Here is a 21,649-nt window from a genome sequence, read left to right as displayed (position 1 = left end):
ATGTGGTTAAAGGCTCCCCCTGAGCAGCCATAAATTGTAATTGCCCTGCTAAAACTCATGGAACATCCACTCCTAATTTCCTCATATGAGATGTAGTTCTCTTAACCCTAAGCACCACCCTTATTCCTACAACTGTTTGAAGGCTCCCATGCAGATGATACACGTTGGATTAAAGTTCACCTGCACAAGAGCTTTATCTTTCTTCTTCTTTGGAGAAGATAATTCCAGTTGGTTCAAAGCAGCTTTTATCTCAACAACAGGATCTTGCTTAAATTAGGGTAAAAGTTCTGCCCAAATCAGTATTCCTCTGTTTCACTCAACCATTCCCTAGAACCCCTTGGTCACTGAAGAGCTTTTCAAGTCATTTATAGCATTCACTACACAGTTAAGAGCCACAGACCTGCACCGTGGTTCAGTCTCTGACATGTTTTTATGCCTTTATTTCCCCCATGTTTCCATCAGCAATATCTAACCAAGCGCCCTCTCCCTTTTCATCCCCTGCTCAATCTATTTGCTACCATCCTTCATGGCACAGCACATCATGTTTCCACAGCACCTCCCGTGCCCGAGCCCGCACCAGCCGCTCTTCCATGATTCACCCATAAAAGCCAGCCCTCAACGCTCCCACCTCTTCATCTTCCCATTACACGGAGGAGAGCCAAGGTCAGCCAGCTGCAAATGAGGTGTTTGGAGGCAAAGCGTGACGGGGGAGATGATTGCTTGATGAGCATAAGAGAGGCAAAAGGGTTTGGCTGAGCCTCATTCATTAGATCACCATCAGTTGCGCAAGGAGAATTAAGGGCAGCGCAGTGACGCTCCTCTGACCAGCTCCCGCATGTCATCGATGCTGCCACTAAGGCAAAACCAGGCAGGTTACACACATCCTCTGACTCCTGCTGTGATGAAAACCTTGGGAAAGAAAAGAAAAACAAACTAAAAAGCAGTGATTTTCATCACAAAAGCTCTGGATTTTCCGCTTCCTTCCAAAGGGCGAAGATTTGCAGGCAAAGAATGTGAGAAAAAGCCTCAAATTGCCCAGATCAGTAAAAATATATTTTTCCTGTGCAAGCCTTAGCAATCTCAGCAAAGCAGATCTGCCTTTGAGACCCTTTCACACACCCTATTTCCTTACATGCATCTCACAGCTATTCCCACTGCCCCAGCATCCCATCACAAAGCCTTATGGTGCAGCCTGGGTATGGACCCAGGAAGCTGCTGTTGCCCCTCCAAGACCAAGTATCTGCCCTGGGCACCTCTGTGCTGATCAAAACCAGCTCCTCCCCAAAATGAGGTGGTTGATTTACCCCAGAAAATCTGGATAATGGAGTTCTTGTCCTCTTGACAAGAGTCATTGCTCCGTACCTGTAACCTCTGCACCTTTATCCCCCTGAAGTGGTCAAAGGACATAGGCAGCATCATAGAAGGCATCTAATTGAGATGAGTTTAACCCAAGAGAGCCCCTCACCTCCCTGTGAAAGCTAAAACAAGCAGTATAGAAAGGATTAATACTCACATAACTGGCACCAAACAACCACAATGCAAGTGAAAAGTTCAATTCCGAGTGAAGGGAATACAGAAAAACCACTAAGGAATAAAAGGCAAGAAAAATCCATCACTTCAGCAGGTAAATGAAGGTAAAGAATTAGAACAAAAACTGCTTCTGCACTCTTCTGAAGTTTCTTATCCATTCCCTGCCCACTAGGGCTTAACCCATACTTTCTTGTATCATGCAATAGAAATCCAGAAACACAAAAGTAAAGGTTAGGAGGAACGTGGCTTATGGAGAATAATCCTGCAGAGAATACAAGATACAACCTCATGGAACAACAAGGTCATGTCTGGGGAGTGCAACATCTCAGACCGAGAAAGAAGCAAAGAGAAAGAAACAGAGGCTCAGAAGGCAAAGGAGAGTTCTCCCTATTTCCTGCACGGACCATTTTAGATCCAGCCTTTCCATGGCTGGGATGGTGGCTTGGGCAGGTCAGGGACATGCTGGGGAGCACAGGAGAGCTGCCTCATTTGCAGACACTGAGGCTAATGATGCAAATGATGCCATGCAGTGCTCGCATCTTTAATTGCTGCTTCTCCACTTCCCGGGAAGCCACATTACCCCAGTTACTCCAAGCAATATTTTCTTCCTCCTCCTCGCCAAGGAGCAAGCCCTCCCTCACATCAAGTGCTCCCAGGGTTACCTAATGCCCATCACACCCGTGCCAAGGGGAACGGGCTCATTTATCACTTATTACTATGATTAACTTGTGTTCAAGAGCCCCGGAGAGCCTCAGGCTACAAATGCTTCCAGAAGGGGAGAGCTGCGGTGAATTAAGCCATGGACACACCAGTCCTCCCTGCCTGTCGCATCCACACGGCTGCTCTTCCACTGCCTTGTGGAGCACAAGTTACACGAGCCCTCATCACCCAGGGCACAGCAGCAGGGTGATGCTACAAAGCACATTGTGATCTCCCCCCTTGTAAAGGCAGCATCGCAGCAAAACAGCATTTGTCTTGCTCCTGCCAGACCTAAAATCAGACCAGACCTGAACAGCCTCAGAGATGCATTCCTATTCAATAACTACATCTTCAAGGAGAGGAATACAGCAAACCCTCTTTGCTTGCACCCAACACTTGAGAGTCAACACAAGCTCCTCAGCAAGGGCTGCCACCCCCTTCTGTTATTTTCCCCTACTTAGTAGAACATTCTCTTTCTGTTGTTGTTTGTAGCAGTGTGTTTATGTATCTGGCTGAGGCTGCTTAAAATAGGACAAGATACCAGGCTGCTGGGGATGGAAAACCGCTCTTGCACATCCACTGTTTGTGTTGTGAGAAGCTTTAAATCCCACCTCTCCGGTGGGATGAAATAGATGCTGCTAAGCCAGTTTCTAAAGTAGCAGGCAGCAAGCTGACACTATTTTAAGAGTGAAAAAGCCGATTTCATCAAACCGCTGCTATTTTCCCTTCTCTCCGTTCCACAATTTGTTTTAGGAAGAACAATGTTTTCAAAACTCTAAAAATAATCTAAAACACTTCAGCCACGTTTTGGGCTCTTACAGCCCCAGCCCCAAAGCACTCATGGAGCTGCAGCAGTTGTGGTGAGCTCCCATCCCAAAGGTATCATCCCCAGGGCAGGTTGCTGCTTCGCAGTGCTGCTTCCTGTGTTCCCATCTGCTCTATGGCACTGGAGGGGGCAGAGGAAGAATGGCTTCACCTTGCAGATTTCAATGCCCACAGTCTCCCAGAGGCACAATGTGGAACCAAAACCCAGTCCTGAAACCTCTTCTGGGATGTTGGACGGGGCTTGGAGCAAGCTGCTCCAGTGGAAGGTGTCCCTGCCCATGGCAGGGGTTGGAGCTGGAGGAGCTTTAAGGCCCCTGTGTCCAACCTGGCCTTGAACACTGCCAGGGATGGGGCAGCCACAGCTTCTCTGGGCACCCTGTGCCAGCGCCTCAGCACCCTCACAGGGAAGAGCTTCTGCCTAAGAGCTCATCTCAGTCTCCCCTCTGGCAGGTTAAAGCCATTCCCCTTGCCCTGTCCCTACATCCCTTGTCCCAAGCCCCTCTCCAGCTTTCCTGCAGCCCCTTCAGGCACTGGAGCTGCTCTAAGGTCTCCCCTTCAGGAGCTTTCTCTTCTCCAGGCTGAACAGCCACAGCTCTCCTCAGCAGCCGCAGTTCTCACTCCCCAGGTCTCACCATCACTGGCTGGCAGCGATGCAGCCGCTGTGATTTACAGTGGTTGGCAGGCACAGTCAGCTGGGCTCCTCTTTGTCCCCAGGAGCATCCAGCCGTGTGGCACCGTGCAGGGTATCCGTACATGGGAGGTTACTTCAAGAGCTCCCACGGGACAGTCACTTATTGCTCTCCTGTGACTAACTGTGACACTTCTGTCTAGCAAAGCAAGCACGAGCCTATTTTAATGGCCCTTGAAACTGGATGTGCGAAATGAAGTACAGTGAATCAGAGGCCAGCTGAATCCGTGATCTGTGAACGAGTCTTCACTTTTCCTCCCAGGAAGATGAATCGGGATCATTGTTTTGTCAGTGAAACCGCATCAGCTGGGAATCTGGCTTAGAAAATGGGCTCTCTGCTCCTTGCTGAGCCAGAATTCCCACAGATGTGTTGCTGGGGTAGATGAGGACCATGTTTGCCTGAGTGACAGTGAGGTAAAATGACAATCCAGGAATCTATTTTTTCTACACATAATATCATCCATATGCACGAGTGATTACTCAAAGGAACACATGGATAAGGGAAAGAACCCAAATGCATCGCTACACAAATAAAATCGTATTTGTGGAGGGGAGAAAGAAGTCTTGCAGACAGACTGAAAACCTGGTTTAGGGAGAGCCTGAGCTGTTTTGTGGTTCTGGGGGTGGAAGATGCTGAGGCTCTTCCATGGATTCTCAGCAGCCAACAGGATTGCACTTGGATCCTGCTCTGGAAACACCAGGAGCTGTGGGAGTGATTTAAACTGCATTGAGAGGGGTTGAGGTCATGCAAGAGCCTTTCACCAGATGCAAACAGCAGTCTGGAGGGTGGGGAGCGCTGGATCCGTCCCCTCCATGCCCATCCTTCACCTGAACACAGAACCACCACATCCAGGGCTCACCCCCAAAGTCATCATGTGCTGCTGTTTATGCATCTCCTCTCATGTTCACTTCTTAGCAGCAGGTACCTGTGGCTTTCCATGATGATCCCATGGGAAGCAGCCATTCGCAGGCTGTGACACACACGGAGCTGATACTCAAGAAAGCCCAAGCCAGGCCTGACTTACCAGAAATGCCTTCTGATGGGGTTTAGCTGCATCCTCAGACTTGGGATCACCGGTATATTTGCAGGATTGCTCTAAACCATCAGCCCTGGCACCGCGCAAAGGGAGAGGAGGATGGATGCTGCACCGAGCTGCTTCTCAGCTGGGAAAACCTGGGTCAGCACAGCAGACAAAACCAGGGAGAAAATAAGGCACCATAAACCAGCTCGGAGCAGAGATCACCCCCCTCTGCCCCTCGGCTTTCATTAACTTCAGCTATTTAGGGACAAACCTGGGTCTAATGCTACCATGTCTCCTTTCAGTTTGTGATGCTGCTTGGCACCCTCCAGCTGATCTCACTGCTGTCCATATGGAACAGAGAGGAAAATCACCACTAGATCCTATGAGAGACCACCCCTGCACAACTCTTGATCCTCCTAATTAAAGGTGTGAAGTTAATTGGCATGAATTTGCTCCTTGGACTTTATAGGGCGGCAAATGTCAGTGCTGCTTATCCCTGTTCTGGAGCCCCTTGCTCAGGCACCAAACCAACCCCAGCACGTCTTTAATTAGCACCTACCTGCAGACAACCTCGAGGGGAGAACGTTCCACCTGCAACAACAGCAGAGGGCCTTTGCATTCACAGGCTGGGCTGTAGCTGAAACCGAGGAGAGAGCATTTTAACATCGAGGATGGAGGGGTTTAAACACTGAATTAATTCTCCAAGAGAACAATAAACTTAATGAAAGCTTCAGGTCTCCCCATCTGCCACGAACGTGCATTGCAAAGGTTTCCTCCTGGGTTACGTCTGGCTTTTAGCAGTAGGTTCAGGAAGCACGGAATAGCAGCTTGGAAGGGACCTCAAGGAACATCTGGTCCAACCTTTCTTGGCAATGCATGACCTGGACTAAATGCCCTAGCACCCTGCCCAGCCAAATCTGAATTGTCCAATGTTGAGGAATCCAGCACTGGATATTAGTCCAGTGGCTGAGTGTTCTCATGGGGAAAAATTCTCCTCTTGTGTCCGGCTGGAATTTCCCTGGGAATAACTTGTGCCCATCACCCCTCATCTTTTCGATAGGACTCCTTGTACAAAGGACTCTAATATTGTTCCTGGTTAGGACGCAGACATAGTATTTCAGAGCAGGATGACCCCAGCACGGCTTCTGCAACACACAGTGTGGATTTGCAGACCCATTTAGGCCACACAAAGCTTTTAACCCTATATAAGGACAGTTATTAGGCCATCAGCAGTGTGCCATTCCAGGCTCTCCCAAGTCCTTTCGCAGATCACGCTCCCGAGCCATTCCTGACAGCACCCAAGAACATGTGGGATTTCATCCTGACTTTTGCCTTGCCTTCTGCTGCCGAGCTGTCTCCAGACATGGTGTGTGGGCACTGCCTGACAGGCTGACAGCAGCAGCATTAAAGCGTTGCCTTGTTGACACCGAGGTGCATGTCACAACTCCTCCTCGGGAGCGGTGAACAACCACATCGTGGCAGGTCCCACACAGCCCCACGGGGACCTCACATGGCTGCAGCTCCAGCATGAGCCCTGGTATGCAGGTTAAACCCATCCATGGGATGAGGTGGTACCTGCACCGAATGCGATGCTGCTGGGATGAAGCTTCCATAGGCCATCCTGCAGCGTGGACCAGGGGATGCTTGGGTTCTCCTGTGGGAGCCAGCAGCAACACTAAGCTCTGCTTGAGTTTGGCTGGATCTGCACCTTACATGATTTCACCTATGATCCTTGAGGTCCCTTCCAACCTGGCATTCCATGGTTCAAGTACAATTCCAAGTCCTTAACCTCACAGAGGCAGATTTGGCAATGAGCTAGAATTAACAGCAGTGCTGGACTGCAGCCTCACACTGAATTACACCCCAAGAGTGCTTCTACCAAACGGCTTCACCATGGCACAGTGATGCTCCTCCAAGAACTGAGCTCTGATGTGGGTTTCCCTTGTCATGGAACACTAGGAGATGTTCCTGGGCTGCTCCAGGGACAACATATCTTTCTCCGAGGAGATACGGACTAATGGAAACCGGATGGCACGTGAGCAATCTGTGACCATACAGAAAAAGATCAACTCCACAACAGTTTTTCCATCATTAATTATTCACCCAAGCAGAGGTGCAGCTCCTTAACAAGGCCCCTGCAGCATCGCATCTCCGAGCCTGGGACACAAGACGGACCCCAAGGCAGCGCATCCATGGGATGCTGTGCCTAAACTCAGATCCATGGCAAGGAGATGCGTGCAATTACAGCACTCTTCAGAGCTGAGCTAACATCTGAGCAGAGCTTCTCTGCATGACATGCATTAGCTCAAGCTGAGCTGGCTCAGAGCTCCCTGCCACAGCAATTTAAACCCATCCCAGCTCCTGAGGACTCTGAAATAAGTAGAAGTGCTTTAACCAACCCCTTACAACCTGCCCAGGGCAGGTCCTCAGGGTGAAGAGCACTGCATGAATCACCCCAATTTCTGGTCCCCAGCCCTTCTGATACAGGAGATGGGGTCTCATTGGCCAGCACAGCCATGGATGGCTCTTAAACATCAGTGAGTGACTGGGTTGGAATGACAGATAATAAACAGGAGCCTGAAATGCCCCAGCGAGCTCCAATCACTCTCCAAAATAGCCCATCTCGAGGAGTTTGCTATTAGATACCAGCAGGACAACTACCTGATTGCAAAATGTGGGATTTAATTATAATATAAATATATACGTAATCATTAACATATATTATTTAAAGCACACAAGACAAAATACAGCTGGAAATGGCCCTGTTCTCCATGCGGAGACTGGAGCTGTTCAGCAGCACAAACACCACTGCCCGCAGGGCACTATAGCTTGCAGCAGCAAGGGGCAATAGCAGCATCAGGACCCTGCTGTATGGTCCCAGCATCTTGCCTGCTTCCAGAAAAGGGATGACAGGATGCCAAGACAGGCAATACTCCCAGTAAGAATAAAAAAGTTACACTAAAAGCATTCATCTTCCTCTGCAGAAAAAGAGCCAAATTCCCTGTGGAATCATTCACAGGAAGAGCTGAAACCAGCCCTGGTATTTTTGCTCATTTAATGTTTAGACATTTCAGCTACCTTCTGAAAGGCATTAAAGGCACATGGGCAAGGCAAGAAGGTGATAAGTGTTTAAACACACCCTGCTCAGCAGGATTTCATCCCCATGCCAGGCTGGAAACATCTGCTCCCAGTCACCTTCGGACACAAGGAAGGGACAGGCTGTGCTGTTCGTCAGGATCAAGTCACCACTTGCAATAGTACATTCACATCCCATTGCCATTTACGTAGGGGTTTCAGGAGGGGACACGCAGGATGACACAGGAGGAGTCATCAATTCAAAGAGGCAGGCATTAATCCACTCAGTCCAAATCCCCACCGAGAGGCAGGCTGCAGTAACCAAGGCGCTGCATTTGCACTTTCATCTTGGTGCCTCATTTTCCTCTCCCTGCACTCACCACCAGCTCTCCCCATGCTCAGATTCCCCAGATCATGAAAAGCAGCGTTAGGAACGGGGATGAGCAACGGGTGCGAGTCCAAAAGGCTCATCAACATTTCTCCGCACTGACATTTCCAGCCAAGGAAGGAGGAAAACCTGCACGTAAGAGGTGTGAAGTCAAAGCCATAATCAAATGTAGCTATAATGAGAGAAACTGGAGAGGTTTTTGACATTCAGAACAAGATTAGCAGCTCTGGGCACAGAAGAAAGGCAGCATTTCCCCTGCTTTAATGAGCGCATCGTGCAAATCACATCTCAAACCCTTCTCCCCAGTCCTGGGCCCCATTCAGTCGATGTGGTGCTGAATTCTTACAGCAACGTGCAGGTTGGCTTGCAAATAAAATCACAGAGAGCAGCTTGGAAGCATCAGTGCAAAGAGCGGCAGAGCCCTGGTCCAGGGTGCAGCACAGGCACACAGCACACCCTGAAGCTCTAAGATATTTAGGGGTTTGCCACTTGGTTCCCCGCCTCACAGGAGATACAGAAGATGCTTTACAGAACCTCTGCCTCCTTCAGGCTGCATCAGTGCGCAGGAGAGGACAGGGATGAAGGGTTACACCATCTGCTGCCGCTGTGCGCTGCCTCGGATGCCTCCAAAATCTCATGCTCCTGAATCTTCCCAGAGGCTGAGGCAATTTTACTGAGTCCACAGTGAAAGAGACTTCAGCTGAATCAGATGCCAGGCAGTAACTGCTGCCAGACCCGAGTGATGGGCTCTCAGGGGAGAAAGCAACAAGCAGCGAGGAGGGACCACAGCAGGAACAGCCCCAGCCCTGTCAGCATCCCTCCCCTCCTGCAAACAGGAGCTCAGCAAGCTGGAAATCCTTCCTTTTCTCCCCATGAAAGAGCAATTCGATCCTCCAGTTTAGCTCAGATTCAGCCCTACCCCCAAGGATGGTGGGGACACAGCAGGAAGAGGAGTGATTGATGAACTCAAAATGAAGTATTCATTTAAGATGAATCATTAGCTTAAATTCCATCCACTCCAATAGCTCCCACAGTGGCAGAGCCAAGGTACAGGCAGTCTCCCCATAAATATTATTCCCACCTGGATCCCCTTTAACTTGCCTGCTCTTCCCCATCCTTTGGGCTAGAATGTATACTTGGAGAATGGAAAAACCCAGATGAACACAGCTCAGCTGCTGGGCCTGTGGTATGAGGAACACTTAAATGAGTTACTTTACATCATTTACTCTTCCCCATCATTGCTGCAGGGTGACCCCTGAGTGACAAATACCCACTTGGAAGAGAAAAGCATCCGTTCATTGCAGAGAACAAATTAGAGGGCAAAGGTTTATAGCCTCAGAAGGATGATGGGCAATGCCTCATCCTCCAGCATCTTGTGCCCGGGGAAGATCTGCTGGACACGGGACGGGTTGGGTTTAAGTTAAGGCCATGGAGCAGGAATGAAACCTTGCTCAGTTAAAACTGGGCGACCCCAAGCATTAAGTTTTAAAAGGGACTTAAAAATACAGGAAGGTTAAATTTGATTGATTTTATGTACATGATCCTCCTGTGTGGAAACAACTGGGAGCCGTGTAACTGCATTTCCAAGCACTAAATTCAGAGCAGCCACAAGGAGCACAGATGCACAGCGAGCAGGCAGGAGGGAAAGCAAAGTCGTTTTTAAGGAGATGGGAATTACAGGCTGGGATTTACAGCAGCTATAGAAAGTTCCATGAATTATCACCTATCACTTCCTTCCTTTCATTGTTGGGGCCAACTGGATGGCCTTAAGGTCCTTTCCAACCCTAACTATTCTATGATTCTATAAGAAAACCTCTGTCTAGCTGCAAACTGGGGCTAGAAGGAGGGAAAGCCACACAAATCTGCATTAAAGGACAGCATTAAATGAGCTATCTTACAACAGAAAGGTACAATGGGCACCATTGGATGGCCGAGACCAATAGATGAGTACAAGAGCTATTCAAGCTACCGAGATTGCTGAAAAAAACCCTAATAACCCAAAGGCAATGTTCTGTCTGGTGCAGCTGGTACTGTGTGCTGTAATCTGGTCATTGACAGCACATGAAGACTGGCTTGGAGCCCATTTGTTCTACTACAGCTTCTTTTTTTCCCCATCCAGAAAACGTAATTACATCTGCTCCTTAGGTAAAAAATGACCGCTTTGAGTGGTTCAAGGCAAAGAATTTCTTCCCATTCCCGCTTGTAATCAGTCACCAGGAGAAATATTTTCTCCGAAGATCTCTTCAGGAACGTGGAGTTATTTTTAACGTCAATAACTTGGTTATTTTGCTCCAAAGGATGAGGGAATTCAATCTGGCTCTGATAGCTTTAAAGAAAGTGTTTCTTCCCCCTCCTTCAGGGAAAGGAGCTAAATGCTTTGCTGCAGAAAAACGAAGGGAGGAAGCAGTTTCTTTCCCCCTGAGCTGCTTGATACCAAGAGGCAGTCAAACCCATCCCATTTTCAGGGCTTGTAGTTTAAGGGAAAAACCTGCGGATCGGAGCTATGGGAAAGAGAGAGCGGAGGAAGCAGGGGTTTGATGGGGTTTTTGGGAGGCAGATTGAAGAAATACCCCTGTGTCCAAGCAAAACCAATGAGACCTCAAGACTGCATCCATCAGAGAAGACATGCATTGATTTCCAAAGCCGGGTTGGACGGGGCTTAGAGCAAGCTGCTCTAGTGGAAGGCATCCCTGCCTGTGGCAGGGGGTTGGAACTGGATGAGCTTTAAGGTCCTTTCCAACCCAAACCAAGCTGGTAATTATTACTTAATTGCTTAAATTATGCCATGTTCTATCTCCATGTTATTTTCGTCCCAGATCATTGGCTTTGGTGCTGGCTCAACATAAAGTCAACAGTTTTCCTGCTGATCCTTTGGGTCAAGCCTGTAAAGAAGAAAACACAGCAAAGAAACTCCAAACCAAGGGCCTCGAACAGCTGACAGAATGCTGCATGCCTCTCTTTGCTGCAGGGAAGGATCAGCTTCCCTCTTTAGTGCTGCCTATTAAGCCATTACAAACAATTAAAGCAGCAGAGGGGAAGAGGATGGAGCGATGGTTTGCAGCTCCCCAGCCTGCCTCTCTGCCCCAAAGCATGAACTTCATAAAGCACAAATCTCCCAGTGGAAATCCCTTCGGCAATTGATTTCCTGCTCCTGAAATAGAGCAGGCAGAATCCTGCCTTTCCTGGGGAGAAAGGGGACGTTTGCCTCCACGTTTTAATGTGTGCCTGCAGTGTCAAATCTCCCCCTGCCAGGGGGTTCCTGCAGGAACGTGTTTCCATAGGGCGACATCCCTCTGGAGGCGCACGGGGAGCATCGTGTGAATGTGAGCCTCAATTCCCCATCCCAGCTCTACCTTTGCTTACGAGCGGGTCTCAGACAGAAATGCACAGTGGCTGTTTCCCAAGGGCAGGTAATTACCAGCCCATTTTACTCTTTATCTATTCTCCCTTCCACAAAAGCAGCATGCCTGGGATTGCTGCAGAGTGGAGCAAATAGCTCCATCACGGGTAGGAACACCTAACAGCCAAGACAATACAAACGCACTTACAGCCCGTCCCACATCTCCTGGGCTCGCTTGAATGCTCAACAGTTCAAAAAGCCACCTTGCTGTGCAATCAGAACATGAATAATGGGTGCAATCAGTTGCCACATGAGCTCCTCTTGACAGGCAAAGGAGCTGGGGCAGCGGCAGAGACCGGAGATGTTCCAGTACCAACAGTGATGCTCACCCACCCTTTGGGTCACTTTTGATGTTTTATGTTAATGACACATCTCACACACCCCAGTTGCGTTTTCTCTTCTGCAGTCACATGAAAAAGATCCCCTGACCATAGAACAGGCTGGGTTGGAAGGGATCTTCAAAGCTCTCCAGTGATGCAATAAACAGGGACATCTTCAAGTCGATTACTCCATTTCTCACTGCTTTCTGCTCAATATCATTTTTCCTTTATACACCATCAAAACAGAGCTTGTTTCCAGCATGAAAAAAAAAAGCCCATAAACTCTGCTACTGATTTCAATGTGTTCAATAAAACTACGAAAGCTCCACTATTCAGCTGCCCCAGGGCAGCAAGGAAGGGAAAAACAGAGAGGTGGGAACACCAGCCATGGGTAACAGCATCATATTCTGCCCCTTCTCATGGATGTTTTCATTTCCAACCCAGACAATCCCCTGTCCCTCCTAGGGAACCCTGGATGCCCCACACAATGAGAAGGAAGCCAAGCAGGAGTGCTGAAAGGGGAAAACAGGGGAGATGCTACAACATTCCAAAAGCTCTTCTCGCCTTCAATCCTGGCCAGGTAATAAGGAGATTCAAAGACTCAAAACCAAAAAGCAGCCCAATTCCTGCACAATCTGACTGCTGAGCCCAAAACCCCACAAGAGAATGGGCCCTGCCAGTGCCTGATTGCAGCGTGACTAGCTCATCATACCCTCCCTGCAAGTCAGGATGTACTGGAGATGTGTAATTGATTGCAGGTAACCTGCAGGGACACACAACTGCTTTGCAGTAATCTAGGACGCAGTAAGCAACACGAAAAGGTTATTGATGCACTTGGGGAGCGTTTCTGTACAACGCGTGCTCCTGTACCTCCTGATATCCGAGGCGGGGAAGCAGATCCCTTAACATTTACAAGAAGCAAGCAATTACTATTACAGAAAGAGAGAGAATCGTCTTCCCAGCAAGGAGCCTGGGTGAGGGCTCGCTGAAGTCAGTGGGAATGGGCCATTTACAAAGAAATCCTTTGCCTTCAAGTGGAATTGAGAAGTGGATGGAGATGGGGAGGTCTCACAGAGCCTGAGCGTGCTCCTTGTGGGTAAAACAGCATTAATGTCACTGAGGATCACTGGTGTTCAAAGTGGAAAGGGTTAAGTGGTCACAACTGAGCTCTCCAACGCCAAACGCCTTGTCCTGCTCACTCAGCCGACAGGATTCCCTGTGTGGTCCAGGGAATTTTGTGCTTCAGGAATCATTCCCGGTGGAAAGCACAGATGTTTATCTCTAGTTCTTTTCTTTATCGCGTGTGGAACATCTTCTCTATGGCATGGTTCCTTATAGTGAAGTGTGCATCAATAGGATATCTGATGGGAAACACATTTCCCCCAGCTCTCCATGAAAACCTCAGACAGTGACCTGGCACCTTCAGTTCTCCGGGGAATTGGATTCTGGGGCTTTGCTTTGGGGTCCAGATTAGATTTTAAAGAGACAAAAGCCAGATCCCACTGACCGTTATTGCTCTCCTGGTTATTTCTGATGCACACACTGAACCTATCCCCTTCCTCAGAGCCAGATTTCCCAGCTATATCCATAACCACAGGGTGCAAGGAGCAGACAGCACCGGCTGTAAAACTCACTTTGCAGCAGTATCTTCCCTTTTCCTTACACTTTTCACTGGGTGTTTCACAGCACACCATGTCCCACACCTCGCTTATCCAGTTTTCCCTTTCTCCATGATGCTGACACATCCAATACATATCATGCTCTTAAAACTGAACTTTCATCAGCAACTATTTAGCCACAAGAATGACAATGACCTATTGAAGTGGAGCAGGCTGGTATCCATTGCACAAGTGAGCTGTGATAAGTGATTGCAGTCCAAAGCCATCGATAGAGTCAAGCTTCACTAAGCTCAACTCAGGCCTCCTGCTTTTCCCTTTTTCCCCTTAGAATAATCAATAGTATCATACTTGTACTCCTCTGTGTTTGTGGGCCTGAAGAGCATATGGAGAAAGAAGCCAGCTCTGTATAACAGCACTAGAAAACATTGTGCCAGAAGACAGATTTCATGTGTTGAGGGGTTTGAAGCAATGAATTCTGTACAAAATATGACATCGAGGTGAAGATGAGTCGTTCCACTGCCATAACACAGGAGGGAGAGGGAGCCGGAGCGAGCAAAGCAGCAAAGGCATTCAGCAGCAATTTGCCCTCTGATGATTAGGCTTTTAGGCCAGAGGAGCTCTGCTACTTAAGCAGAGGATGCGACACATTTAGCTGTTGCTTAGAGATACTGGAATATATTGGCCAGAGCCTGCCCCTGGGTGAGCATCCCTGAAGGGTTCAGCGCTGCTTTCCCAGGGCTGTGTCACAGCCCTACTGCATCTGCGCTGTTTGCAAAGCCTCAGAGCTTTCAAAGCAGGTCAAGCAGTGACAGAAACGGGGGCTCTTGACAGGTCAGATGTCATTAATCAAAGTGACAACTCGTAGTACCTGGAAGTGGCACAGACACAAAGGGATTTAAGCAGCTGTATAATAAGCAGTTAGTAGCACTTAAATAACATCTAGCTCCTGCATGGGATGCTGATGGGTTACAGCACTGGATTACACATGTATCCTAACACAGCCCTTGTCTGTCGCCAACACAGTGGGGATAGGGACCCAGGAGAAAAGCAGAGCTCTACCTGCCGACTCACACCCCTTTCTCTTCCACCCCATTAGAGCGACTACCACCCTTGTATTTCTCTTTCACTCCAGTCCTTTTAAACTAGGATTCCTCCTCTGGAGCAAGGCTGTTTGAAGCCGGACCAAGAGGGAAATGAAGGTGTTTAAAGAAGCTGCTGTTTAAAGTGTTCCTTCTGCACTCTAGGTTTCATGGATACATATAAATTGCAGTGAGAACGACACCATGTCCTTGCTCTTACAGTCCCCAGGTAAAGTGGCAGGGCTCTGTTCATCAGCACACAGGCACTCCAACACCATGGGCCCCATGGGGCTGGGGATGTCCAGGGTCTCCAGAAGCTGCTGGGAATGAGCTGACCCATCGCAGGAGCTTCCCAACCTCCTTCCTGGCTTGCAGGAAGGGAACAAACAGTTCCAGCTGCCCACCATCACCCCCCCGCCCCGTGCTACAGCTTTCATTCCCCATCACCTCTGGTCTGAGGAAATTACACAGCATTTGCCTTGATTGCTCCCCTGCAGAGGCAGAGATGGGGCAGTCATTGATACGTCTCTTGCCTGACAAAAACACGCCAGTTATAAGTGAGACTCAGGACTCCGATTTTCTTTCGAGCACTTCCAGTACCACTTTGCCTTCCCTGCAGCCTGTCAGCCGTGTCCCGGCTGCTGCATCCACTGCAGTGGTTATCACCATCCAAAGGCACTGTCCCCAACGAGGTGCAAGGGGCTGCTGCAGCTTAGCGTGCCAGGCAGCCCTGATGCCGCCCCAAGCACTGCCAGCACCACAGTTATCCGTAGCTCCAGGATGATGGATGGCCTTTGTCTGGAGGCAGCAGCCCATCAGCTTTATGAAGGCAATAAAGCACCATTGATTCAGCATCACAAGGGATTTCCCTCCCTCACATACCACCTTTTCTCTCTGTTTGCACAGCTGACTCGAGCTGCATAGGGTGAACACGGGTTTCAAAAGGCAAAGTCCACCTCCGTGGGGTAGATTTGCCTGGAATAGAAACTGTCCCTCTTGTGCTGTGCTGGCAATGGAGCTGCTCACACAAGAATAAGTTCAAGTAGCCCAGAGGGAAAACACAGCTCGTGTCCTTTGGAACAGCAGCTTCAAACTAGGGCTTGATTTTCCAGGGCTTTGTGCCACCGTCTACAATCAAGTGTAAAGGACACCAAGCCAGAGAAAACAAGATGAATAAAGCATCCCCTGCAGGCACTCTGTTTCTCATCATGCCGCTGCACACAGTGTGACCGGGCATCAGCTCTGGTCCGACCCAGAACAGACACAAGGGGAAGATTTTCTCATCGCTGATGGACGTTCTGCTGCTGCAAAGGGATTTCACGGGTGGATTTAGTTCTGTTTGTAATTGTCCTCCCCAAAGCAGGTGAGTTTGACTGCGAAGCTGGCAAAGGAATGAGGCGCGAGCGCAGCTTAAAGCAGGCGCTGGGAAATTGTCTGGGGATAGAAAAGAAATCAAAGCCCCCCTGCTCACAGCATCTCTGACAAGGTTGTTTCAATCAAGCACATCCTAGCCTATGGATAATGAGAAGGCAGCCAGGGAGGGATGTAGCCCCAGCTACATCCATATACATAGCCCACCCTGCAGCCCTCAGGTCCCATCTCCTTATGAGCATGTCCCTAAACACACAGCACCCAGGCACAGGGCCACAATTCCAATATAACATCGCTTAGGGAGTGAAAGGACAGCTTTTAATCTCTCCCATGGACCCAAGAGATGTGCTTTACGCTGAAAACCGGAAAGCCACAAATGCAGCATGCTTTTACCCCCTTTTGCTGTGAGGAATAGTTTGAGATCAGTGAATTCACCATCACGTTCTACTGAAGTTCTCCGTGTTCCAGTATTTTCTTCTCTTTGACAAAGACAACAGTGGCTGCTGGAAAGCTGCCTTCCCCCTGCAGATGTGTCATAACCTCACTTCCCTTACAGCTGCTTACAAGCTCTGCCAGCTCTCCCAAAACAGGCAAGAGGATGGTGAAGCAATATCATCACATCATCCCTATACATCTTCTTGGGCAATCTTTAAAGTCCATTGCATTTTGCTCAGGCATAAGCACTGGCTGAGATACAGAAAATACCTGCAAGAGTTGTACATGGGGCATAAAAAGCCTGCTGAAAACTCAGTTGTAACCATGGCCTAAAGGAGGTACCTCCCTGAGTGCAATGAAGTGTTTGGCTCCCACCCATTCACTGCCAGAACAGGGTAAACGCCTGCAGAAGAGGAGCAGAGTCAAGGGCGGCTCTTGGCTACAGGGCTCATGCAGAGGAGCCGACCTACTCGGTTGAATGCCCCATCAGACACAACGCTCTTGCTCTGCCTGGTGTAGAAACAACGCTCAGGCAAGCCGCAGGTGGGAAATGCATTTAAAAGACCACAAGAGGATCGAAAGACCTTTGTTTCCTTTCCCTCTTGCTACAGGGACACAAAGGTAAAGTGAGCTTCCCCTGTTGCTCGTTTTGTTCTATAACCTGGGGTCCAGCTTCGCAGGACTCCTGCATCTCACGATGCGCATCCAAAGGATTCAGTTTCATTTCCAAAGCTGGACCAGAGACCCAGCTGGGAAAAAAACAGCCGAGCCCCCCCCCAAGCAGCTGAAACCAGCACAGATCTGGCAAGGTACAGCTGCTTATTTGTTCATTTTGAGCGCTGCAATGTTGTGTACCCTCCTCCCGCTCCCTCCCCCTGTACACATTTGCGCATCTCCCTTTGTTAAACCAGCCAGTGCTCCCCGTAGCAGCAGTTTAACCCCCCCCTCCCCTCCTCTTCCCACCCATCCACAGCTTGCCAGCCCTGGGTGCTGCTGTGCCCCTCAGCATCTCCCTCATTCCTGAGGAGCACAGCCCTGCAGCACCAGCTGCTCCCCAGCATCACCCGATTGACTATTTAAATAGCCCTGCAGAGAGAAAAACTTTTCCCCCCTCCCTTCCCTGCTGTGAACAAGTGCTGATTGCTCAGGCAGGCAGCGCACACGCAGAGCCACCGTCTTGATGTGATCACAGAGCCGGGGACCGGCAGCATCCCAGGGACCCTTCTCCAACTCGGAGCAGAGGGAAGAGGCTCAGCAGTGCCAAGCAGCGGGTACCGGAGGAGCGGGGGCAACGGGAGCCGCTCAGCAGGTAATGGGCTCTTCAACCCTCTCTTCCCAAGGCTTGTGGTCCTGCTCACTTCAGTGCCGTGTGACAACAGAACGCGAGAGGAGGGAGGCATCGCCCTTGGCAGAGCCTGGGGACCAGCTGCCAAATCTTCGATCGTCGCAGGGGGTTGGGTTGCTCCTTCACTTCCCTGCGGAGGAATCCTTGGAAGCGTGGGGCAGGCGATAGCGGTGGATGTGGTAGCTGCTACAGGTGGGGTAATGCTTGCTTTGACTTTAAAGCGGGTTTGCTTTCAGGGCACTTCTCCCCCCCCCCCCCCCCCCTAAATAATCCTGAACTTTTGGGATTTCCAGGTGTGTCCGCCCCATCTGTGCCATGTTCTATGGGCTGCCACAGCAACTTGCAGTGGGGATGGACTTCATTTTGAATAAGATCATGACCATGTTGCTTTAAGAATTACTTAAACTACAGGTTAAGCCCCTTTAACCTTTAGCTTGGAAACACTCCTTGAACTCTATTTCCCCCCCCTCCTTCTTTTCCAGGGGACCTTGGGAGCGTCAGGAACTTCACTGTGAAATCTCAGTCAATGCAAGGAGTGGGAACGCGACACAAAGGCACTAATTAAACACTGCAACGCTGCTGCTCCGGCATGGAAAAGCGAGCGCTGTGGAAGTGAAAGAGCATCCGCCCCTTCAGACCTCCTGTGAATAGCAGACCGGGTGCAAAGCTCCCTCCCTGCCCTCCTTGTTCCTGCAGACCCAGGAGGACTCCTGCTGCAGACGGTTCCACTGGAGCCGCTTGACTTCCCCAGCAAAGAAAAGCCAAAGCTCACCGGGATGCTCTTCAAGTTCCTTGACTGATGGCAGGAGTTTTAATCCTCATTTCTTTCATTCATGGAGTGTGTTTCAATAGGGCTTTTTCCTCCTGACCACTTCAAGTTCTGACTTCTCCAATGGTGGGTGACAGCAGAGGTAAGTTGTATGGCCCATGCTGCCTCACAACCCACTCCTTGGAAGTCATCCACTTCTCAATGGAGTAGCAGCTGCTTCTCATGCAAGAAGAGGCTCTCTTCTGGGCTAGCGAGGCTTTTAATGACCACCCAGGGTGGTTTATGACCAGGAGGCATGGGAAACAGCTCTCTTTGGGACGATCCGAACAGCACCTGCAGCAATGCAGGCAACAGCTGCTACCTGGACAACAGCATGAGCTTCAACTTAACCTTCCAAGAGCAGGCAGCCGATTTCTACGTTGTCCTCCCCGTGATTTACTCCGTGATCTGCGCTGTTGGGCTCACAGGCAACACTGCCGTCATCTACGTGATCCTCAAGGCCCCCAAGATGAAGACTGTGACAAACATGTTCATCCTGAACCTTGCTATAGCTGATGACTTGTTCACACTTGTCCTGCCCATTAATATTGCTGAACACCTCCTTCACTACTGGCCCTTTGGAGAAGTCCTCTGCAAGGTCATCTTGTCCATAGACCACTACAATATCTTCTCCAGCATTTACTTCCTGACAGTGATGAGCATAGACAGGTACCTGGTTGTCCTGGCTACAGTCAGGTCCAAAAGGATGCCACATCGCACATACCGAGCAGCCAGGATTGTCAGTTTGTGCATCTGGATCCTAGTCACCATCATAGTTCTCCCTTTCATCATCTTTGCCAATGTCTACATAGATGACCTGGAGATCAAGAGTTGTGGTCTCAACTTCCCCAAGCCCGAAAGGTTCTGGTTCAAAGCCAGCAGGATCTATACCCTCATCCTTGGCTTTGCCATTCCAGTATCCACCATCTGCATCCTCTACACCATGATGCTCTACAAGCTAAGGAACATGCACTTGAACTCTAATGCTAAAGCCCTGGACAAAGCCAAGAAGAAAGTCACTATCATGGTCTTCATAGTCCTGGCCGTGTGTCTCTTCTGTTGGACCCCCTTCCACTTGGCCACCATTGTGGCTTTGACCACTGACTTGCCCCAGACCTCCATGGTCATTGGCATATCCTACTTCATCACCAGCCTAAGCTATGCCAACTCCTGCCTGAACCCCTTCCTGTACGCTTTCCTGGATGACAGCTTCCGGAAGAGTTTCCGGAAGATGCTGGAATGCAGAACTTCCTGAACAACGGATTGAGGCCCAGATCCCCTCCCTCCCATGGCTTTGAAGGGCAGCTTCGCAGACTAAGGGGTGGTCAATGAACGCACAGTGTTCTTTCTTTCATTTACATGTAATGGATGTGTCTGTGTCATTACCACTCACATGGTTTGTCCTGCTTACTTGCAGCTCTTGCCTTTTCCCTCTCTGTACCTCCCAATGTCTCAAAGCACCATTTCTACAGTGTTAGTTTTAATCTCACACTCTGAAGCGTTAAGGGCAGGAAAGGTCCTTTTCAGAGGCACATCTACTGCACTGTGGTCCTTTATTGCCATCTGCTGTACAGCACAGACAAGCTGGAGAAGGGTTCTCAGACTAATATCATGCTCAGTCCTTAACAGCTGTTGTGCAGAGGATTGCTCCATGGAGCAGAGCTAATGAGCACTTCCGATGGAACATCAATAAACCGGACAGAGGATGCCAGATGGGTATTTGGACAACAAACCATTTTCACATCCACGTACGTGCGTATGTGTGTTAGGGCTTTGATTTTGAGGGATGTCTGGTTTCCACCCCAAATTCCCTCATTCCTGAGCTGTTAACACGAGTGGAATTTAAACCAAAAGCAAGACTGGGGTCTTGTGTGTTAAACACCATAAAAATACTAGGGAATGCGTGTTAGAAATTATTTTTAACTCCTTGTTCCTGTTAAGTGTCAAATATCTATTTATTTAAGAGTGAATAATGAAATAAACCTCACGAGAAAAAGAGAGACTGGTTCTTATTTCACCAGAGAAAACTGATGCTGCGTGACCCATGCCTTTGCTATGTATTACAGTCTACCTACTGTAAAATGCTATAGTCATAGAACAGTAACAAAATTAAGGTGTTCTGGAAGCCACAGCTCCAGCAAGAACTGCAGTGACTGCTCCTTCTCTAACAGGTAAAGAGCAAAAGCACATCAACAGAACCAGGACCTGAAAGGAAGAATCACAAACACCGTACTGAAAGCTTCAAGGACCACTAGACCCATGGTGGCAGAGGTGAGCAGGGCTCATCGCACTGCAGGGTACATGTTACTGGTTTAAGGAAGGCTGTCTCAGCTAACACTTTTCTCTCCAGCTTCCCCCAGGTCCACAAGCACCAAACTGGGCTCTTTTCTGCCCAAATTTCACCAGGAAAACACAGAAATAAGTAAAACATGGGGCTACAGACAGGTCTAGACAGCAGCTGTATCACACATACCAAAGACAAGCTACCTGCAGCAGTCATCCAAAGTCCATCCAGAAAACGGAGCTGGAGATAGGACCTGCAATATGAGGCCAAAATCCATGCAGGAGGCAGTCCTGGAAGCAAGGGTCCCTCCAAGACAGCTGGGTTGGAAGGTGCAGGGCTCATCTTAAATAGCCTCCTGGAGCAATGGGTGAGGGTGAGACACCAGGTGAGGCCTCTCAGGGCAATCAAAACCTACCAGTGCCCCCAGACACCAAAACTGACCTTCAATACAGCAGCATGGCGATGTGCTTCTTCCCCTTTGGGAAGCTGGAAGAGATTTGTGCATACACCATCACTTGTGCAGCCTTCCCCATATTGAAGGGGTTAACTTTGGAATCAAAATGAAGGAGGCATTCCTCCACATTGAAACTTGCCCAGGAATTTTTGATGCCAAATGTAACATTGCCTTGTTGTAATGATTGAGAGCTGGAACCTCAGTCTCAGCCAGCCTCACAGAGAGCAAACCACAGTGGTGGGACCTTAATCTATCATCTCAAACCCCAGGTTTAGTGCCCACTGAGCCAAGTTTCATGGTTCTTCTC

The 21,649-nt window shown here is 49.3% G+C and overlaps 1 protein-coding gene and 1 long non-coding RNA gene across 2 annotated transcripts; one reads left to right on the top strand and one right to left on the bottom strand.

Moving 5' to 3' along the window:
• Window positions 1–666: 666 nt before the first annotated feature.
• LOC133262499 (uncharacterized) lies at window positions 667–21,258 on the bottom strand. Its single transcript, XR_009741327.1, has 3 exons — window positions 21,078–21,258; window positions 4,768–4,916; window positions 667–896 (listed from the first exon to the last, which is right to left on the bottom strand). It is a non-coding gene; the product is annotated as an uncharacterized LOC133262499 (long non-coding RNA).
• NPBWR2 (neuropeptides B and W receptor 2) lies at window positions 18,641–19,996 on the top strand. The gene has a single exon (XM_061441737.1). It carries the CDS (start codon window positions 18,861–18,863, stop codon window positions 19,857–19,859), a length of 999 nt encoding a protein of 332 aa, XP_061297721.1. The 5' UTR covers window positions 18,641–18,860; the 3' UTR covers window positions 19,860–19,996.
• Window positions 21,259–21,649: the final 391 nt, after the last annotated feature.

Source organism: Pezoporus flaviventris, unplaced genomic scaffold (genome assembly GCF_033815535.1).
Source record: "Pezoporus flaviventris isolate CSIRO_AGI_PZ_B2104156 unplaced genomic scaffold, CSIRO_AGI_Pfla_v1 ptg000213l, whole genome shotgun sequence".
NCBI lineage: Eukaryota > Metazoa > Chordata > Aves > Psittaciformes > Psittacidae > Pezoporus > Pezoporus flaviventris.
Note: the sequence above shows the minus strand (reverse complement) of the source record. Positions and strands in the feature narration are given on the sequence as shown.

Excerpts from the sequence above, each read along its gene's own strand:
- NPBWR2 (XM_061441737.1), top strand. The coding sequence starts at position 18,861 with ATGGGAAACAGCTCTCTTTGGGACGATCCGAACAGCACCTGCAGCAAT.